General features: G+C 34.3%; 1 protein-coding gene across 1 annotated transcript; it reads right to left on the reverse strand.

The window, feature by feature from the left end:
* Positions 1-773: 773 nt before the first annotated feature.
* On the reverse strand, positions 774-4,663 carry LOC103498555 (uncharacterized). The gene is made up of 6 exons (XM_008461188.3): positions 4,018-4,663; positions 3,874-3,910; positions 3,133-3,369; positions 2,996-3,043; positions 1,279-1,721; positions 774-1,131 (listed from the first exon to the last, which is right to left on the reverse strand). Exons 1-6 carry the CDS (start codon positions 4,320-4,322, stop codon positions 1,059-1,061), a joined length of 1,143 nt encoding a protein of 380 aa, XP_008459410.1. The 5' UTR covers positions 4,323-4,663; the 3' UTR covers positions 774-1,058.
* Between the last annotated feature and the right edge of the window lie 1,832 nt (positions 4,664-6,495).

Below are 6,495 nucleotides of genomic sequence, written 5' to 3' on the forward strand. Positions count from 1 at the left end.
GATTACATCATACTCTTCTTGTCAATACTGATCAAAAATAATAATATAAGAATGATTACAAGATGATGTCAAAGTTACAAGAGCACGAGTTACTTTGTTTGCCTCCCAATTTTAACCTAATATATTGTTTTGGGTAAATTGTGGGTTTAAGAGCTCATTTTGAGTGAACACTTTTTTTTTTTGTATAGACAATTTTAAAGTACCTTTATCAACCAAACTCAAACTTTTAGGACAAATTAGAGAGAAATTTATCTTTTGCCTTATGATTAAACAGTCTCACTCGAAATAAAGAATACAACTTTTTTACCCCGTAATTATGATGTAAATTTATTACATCGTTTTCTCTATCAATGTTGCTTGGCACAAACCAAAAAAACATATATTTCTATTAATATTTGTTAATATAAAGTAGACTAAACAAGAGCCAGGAGGTAAAATGGCAAAATGGCAAAGACAATACACATTAACTAATCTAAAACCATGGAGCTTCAATCTCATTTTTAATGTTTTCAAAAAGTTTCAATCAAGCCTCTACTCAACAACATTCTAAGAATTGGTTGTACCAATTGAAACAAAAAAAAACGGAGTAGGCTAAAGTATAAATGGGAAAAATAGTGACATGAAATACTAAAACAAACTAAAATACTTCTCATATTTTCCCTTTCCAACACAAGTTCAAATTAGATTTTACATTCCCAAATGAAGAGTAAGAACATTCCAAACTTGTTCATTTTCCCGAAGGGGGAAAAAAATACAACATTTTGTGTAGAGAGTTTGAATGACAAACCTGTGAAGGAAACTCCATTTCTATAAGAGTTGGAAATGGTAACAAAGTTAACACACACCATACACAATCAAACTTTGAAAGGAAGGGAGAAGGGTTAGATTTATTAGTTGTGAGCATATAGAAGATGCATAAATACTCCTTGGTTAAATCAATTTCCTACCTTTACTTTCAATGGTGAAAACCAATGATTTTTAGACTTCTTCAACCAAACCAACCAACAAATAGTTAAACACTCACGAAAATTAAGCTTCGACTCGAGTAAACTGCTCTGCTATACATGAGTCGCCGTGGGTTTGAAACAATCTATATTGCATAATCCAACCGATCTCACCATGTCCCCAAACCTGCAAGAGAGTACAATGCTCAAAATTATCAGAAGACATTGTAAACATGTTAATGGATATGCTATGAAGTGAACTTCAGGGAAAAGAAATGAGAGGATAGCAAAATGACAGCATGAGTTTCAGCTATGAGAAAATTGGTAGGCAGACCGGTCAATACTGTTCCTCGCTCTCTCTGGCTGGTCTGCACAAGTCGCCAACTTCTCCGGTCTATCTAACATCTTTCTTGACCTGTCTCCATTACCATTTGCAACTTTAACTTTTTCCCTACAGTCCGTACTAATCTTTGGCTTTTCTCTCTGATCAACGCTCATTCTGGTTTTCTCTCTTTGATCTGTGCTGGGTCTAGACTTTTCTCTGAAGTCAGTGCTGTTTCGTGGAATATCGAGCTGATTCGCGAGTAGTCCAGGTCCGCTCCTAGGCTGTGATTTCCCAATGGCAGAAATGAACTTCTTGAGATGCTTTATGTATTGCGGGTAAAGCTCCAAGTCACAATGGTTTCCTCCTTTTATCCATAACGGCTCGTACTTCTCTTTACAAAGATCCCAAAGTTGTTTTCCATGGGACCAGTCAACAACTTCATCAGCAGTCCCCTAGCAGGACACGAGAAAATACATATAATACCATTTGTAAGGTAGATTCCAGTAATCAATCATATGGCCGATGGTGTATCATTTAACATGCAAGAAACAGTCAAATATGCTAAATAGGTTCAACCAGTTAATTCAAGGCTCATATTTGTTATCACATATCAGGCAGGCATATACATCAAAATGAAACACGCAGTCGCCACTTGTGTACATATGAACAAAAGAAACAGCTTACATCCACCTCAAGTCCAGCATTGAATTTAATGTCTCTTTTCTCTTCGTTCTACACTGCCGCATGACATGCTTCAAACATGAAAATTAAGTCTTTTATATTATTAAGGCGATGTGTTAACTAGAATCCACTCAATCGAGTGAGTTAAATTCATTGAGATAGTAGTGATTTTTCTTTTTTTACAATATGCAGGGTACCCTCAAGGTTGATAATACAAATTTAGATCAGTACTTGAAATATGCTCATGTTGGTAAGTTAGCAATGAGATACAGCAAAATTACCACAATAAACCACAACTATGTTTTGAAATGGAAGGTATGAAAGAATTTGGAAGTCCAAACCAAAAGCTATTTCTCCAACTCCAAAGTATTTGTCTCGCAAGATGTTTTACAGGTTCTACACCAAATCAGCAGGAATACAACTATGACGCAACGAATAACAAAAGGCCTTTCATTTTGTCCTTGAGCTTCTAATGATTTCTAGTTTCTACGGTGGGTCTTAAAAAGCTAAATGCATGACCTATGAAACTTACATTAACAAATGGGTGTCAAACTGTTAAAGGTCTTCAAACTCTTAAGGACAACAGAGAGTATTGTTTCAAATGGAGTAATTTTAAGTTATTAACTCGCACTATTTGCCTGGTTTTGATTTTGCATTGCATATGTTTCAGAAAGTAGGAGAAAGGCCACCGAAATAGCAAAATACAATGCTGCAGGGAGAGCATTTTGTGATCGACAATATGTCGGAAAGGGGATTCTGACATCATACCCTTTTAGTTGTGGATATAGTGTCTTAACTGTTTGCTCGAATTAATTGCTACAACAAGATAATTACACTCCTAATACGTAAATTTTTTTCAGAAGAAAATAACCAAGACCTATAAGCCTTTTCAATAGCATTTAAGAATGTAATTTTATGGTAATCCGCCAATGAGTCAAACAATGTTTGAGGGCTTACTTTGTTACTACTCTACAGTACACCAACTGTCCACATTTTCGAGCATTCAAGATCTTAGTAATCACCAGATGTTCGAAAGGATACTCACATGAATTACAAGAACTGGACAATTGACCAATGGGATTTTGTCAATATTCTGCAATATAGAAAAATGGAAGAAATGACCATCAAATTCAGTTTCATAACATAACCTTACGTAAAATTTAGTAATTAATGAATTTACACCTTATAAATGTCGAACCAGAATGTTCGCTTCACTGGATACATGACTCGAACACCTGACAAGATTGGACTGTGAAGAACTATCGCCCTCAAGTTCGGTAACCGAGTAGCCAAATCTAAAGTGGGTCCACTGCCAACTGATTGCCCATATAAGATAACATCTTCCTCCTTTGCCCCATACTTCTCCACTAAGCATCTATACACAGCTTCAATGTCTGCATAAGTATTCTGCTCACTTGGCTGGAGAAAGGGAGAATCCCAGAAAGAAAAGTCAGCTACATCCAATTCGGTAGAACACTAAAGCCCAGACTTCAAATTTCAATCAGAAAAGAATCTTCGACTCAAAAGATACTATGCAAATTTTAGTTAACCAAAAAGATAGCTCAAACTTACTCAACATGGTATATTTAGTCATTTGTAGTATTCTTGATACTCCCTATCATCTGTAGGTTCAAAAATTAACAAGATCTCCTCACCCATCAGTTTTAATTGAAGAGGAAAGGCATGGATTTGGAAGCATAAACAGAGAAAACAGAGAGCATTTCTTCCCACTTCTCCCTTCAATAATCCCTCTTTTAAGCAGCATGACAAGAAACAAATCATAATAGTCTTAACTTCTCTTCCTATGATAGAACAGACAAAGCTAAAAACAAAGCCATAGATCCCGAGATTCCAAAGATTTCCATCCTATACAAAAGTTACTAACAGAATCAAATCGACACGAAAAAAAATAAGACTTCATACCTTTCCAGTAGATTGACCATATCCCGAATAATCGTACCTAAAAAGGAAAAAGATGTACATAATGACAAAAACAGCTTTCGAAAAAAAAAAAAACCCAGATTCACATCAGTTAAATACAAAGCATAAACCAAAAAGTTCACAAACCCCATCAAGTTGACTCGAAGATGAACACTAAGCTCCACAAACAAGTCGTACATCTGCCCTAAATCAGCAGCGTTCCCATGAGAGTAAAGCAACGTTAAATTAGCCGATAGATTCTTTACATACAGAGCCACAACTTGGTTCCCTCTCTTTGTACTAAGCTTCAAAACATCAACATTTCCCCTCGTTGCTACCTCCGTCATCACCAACTTCCCACTACCCTCCTCCACCTCTTCCACCTTATACGACGGCGGATTCGGAGGAAAAAACGCAAACTTCGCCGCCATGGACGATGTTACCGTCCCCATCTCCAATTCAAAAAAAAAACCCAATAACAAAAAAGAAAAAAAAGCCTCAGATCAAACAAACACTGAACATTACCCAATACCCCTTAAAACAATCTCAGGAGAAAGAAGAAAAACATAAAAACAACAAACAGAAGAATCCGGGGTGGGATTTTTTTTTTGTTTATTGAGTGGTGATGAATCTTAAGGAAGAATAAAAAAGGAATGGAAATGTGGGATTAGGGTTGGGAAAATGGGGGGATTTGAGGTCGGAAAGTGGGAAAAGAAATGGAAAAGAAAATGGAGGTTTTTCCGGCGGGGAAGGGGATGGGGGTGGAAGCACGTGCGGGAATTATTGGGAGAGGAGCCGGAAGGGAGAGGAGGGGGAGTCCAGTGGTGACAGTGATGTGTGAGAAAGAAAAAGTACAGCTCATTGACTGAATGACACGTGTCCTTGTAGGGTAGGGAGATGGATGAGCGGAGGACAGAGATTGGGTTGTTGTTTTTACTGCGTCACAGGCAAAGCACAACAACGGACCTTTTTTCTATTATTCTTTTTAATTTTCTCTTCTGTTAAAAATTGCTTCTTTTAGAATCTAAAAAGACACTTTTTGGTTAATGTTGATAAAAAAACAGCTACCAGCTTTTATGAAAAGTTTTAAATTTTTTAGTTTCTTTTACCTTTTTGTTTGTGGACTAATAATTTTGTTCAGATTTATTTCTATTTACTACACATATTCTAATTAAAAACTCATGTTTTGATTTGATTCAGTATTTTAAACTCGATTTGAATACAACTTTTATTTTGTTTTAATAATTTCCAAATTCAACTTTCTCTTTCTCGCGTCTCGTAATCTCATTTTCATTTCGTTTTGAATTACTCATGTTTTTCAAAAAAAAAATTTAAGATTTTATGTATTTATTTAGTTAAAAATTAGCTTTCAATTTGGATGAAATTTTTCTTTACTGTTGAAGATGAAAAATGATAAATAATAAATTGTTGTGAATTTGAAATGACATATGTTAAAGGAATTTTTTTTCGAAATCTTTAAAAAACGCAAATTGTTTACCCTCCGTAGAAAGATAAAAATTCAATAGAATTGACAAAAAAATATTTTGTCAATTTTTTTGTTTTTTGTTTTTTAATTTTTCTAAACCCCTCGATCATTATAAACTAAAATTGTTAGCTTCGTGATGTTTTATGTTTTTGTTTTTAGGACCAAAAAGAGTTTTTCTTTCTTTATGTATTTTGGTAGTACTAATAGCTACCTTTGTTAATTTAGTCTTTTAGCGTGTTTAAAGTTTCATTTTATAACTATTTTTATTTTAGTTTCTAAAAACTAAAAGGTAATTTAAAACAAATATTGTCCATAACTATAATAACCACCCCTTGCTACAGTAAAACACTATTTAAAAGTCTCTAATTAGGTTCAGTAAATGTTATTTCAAAACTTTCGATTTGCTACTATTTTTCATTTTTTATTGTTTGCTATACTACTTTCTTATCAAACTATATATAATTAATTTATTGAAATTTACATGAAATAATATCCATTAAATCTATGGGGAAAAAAAAAGAATAGGGAATAAAATTGTTAGAATGAAAGTAAAATGTTTTTATATAGTAAATGAATAAAGAAATTGGGATGAGAAAATTAGAAAAGGGGTTTGTTTGGTAGTGGGTTTATGTGGGGGAATGACCATGAATTAGGTGGTGGTGTTTGGATGCAGTGATAAGGCTGGCAAATCGCTGTATTTTCATTGGTTTCGCCGCTCCCTTACATCATTTTTTTAAAAACCATTTCTTATGTATTCTTCGTTCTTCCAAAACCTTTTCTTATTTCCACAAATTTCAACTCGTCCTTCTTTTTCATAGACTTTTACGTCTTACGAGTCCATTTTTCGTTTCGCCATGTTCTCGCTATGATATGAAATGTATTGTGAATGATTTTAACGCGATGGTCTTCTTTGCCGCGATGAAAAAATATATATTTGTATAGTAAACTATACACATTTTATAACGTGTTGCATTAGGGATGAATTGTGTGTTGCCCTAACACGATGACAGACTTTATCGCCGTACACAAATAAATTGTGAGGAGTAATTGGGAAACATAAGGAAAATATATCAAACGTTGTGTCTTATACGATTCTAACAATCCAAGTTTGGGCTTAAATAGGTTTATAAATTTTAAAA

This window comes from Cucumis melo, chromosome 9 (assembly GCF_025177605.1).
Source record: "Cucumis melo cultivar AY chromosome 9, USDA_Cmelo_AY_1.0, whole genome shotgun sequence".
Classification (NCBI taxonomy): domain Eukaryota; kingdom Viridiplantae; phylum Streptophyta; class Magnoliopsida; order Cucurbitales; family Cucurbitaceae; genus Cucumis; species Cucumis melo.

Coding starts and splice junctions, on each gene's coding strand:
- LOC103498555 (XM_008461188.3), bottom strand. CDS start 4,322: ATGGGGACGGTAACATCGTCCATGGCGGCGAAGTTTGCGTTTTTTCCT. Junction 3,044..3,132: donor TCTGGTTCGACATTTATAAG/GTGTAAATTCAT, acceptor TCTATATTGCAG/AATATTGACAAAATCCCATT. Junction 1,722..2,995: donor GTCCAGTTCTTGTAATTCAT/GTGAGTATCCTT, acceptor GTGTCCTGCTAG/GGGACTGCTGATGAAGTTGT.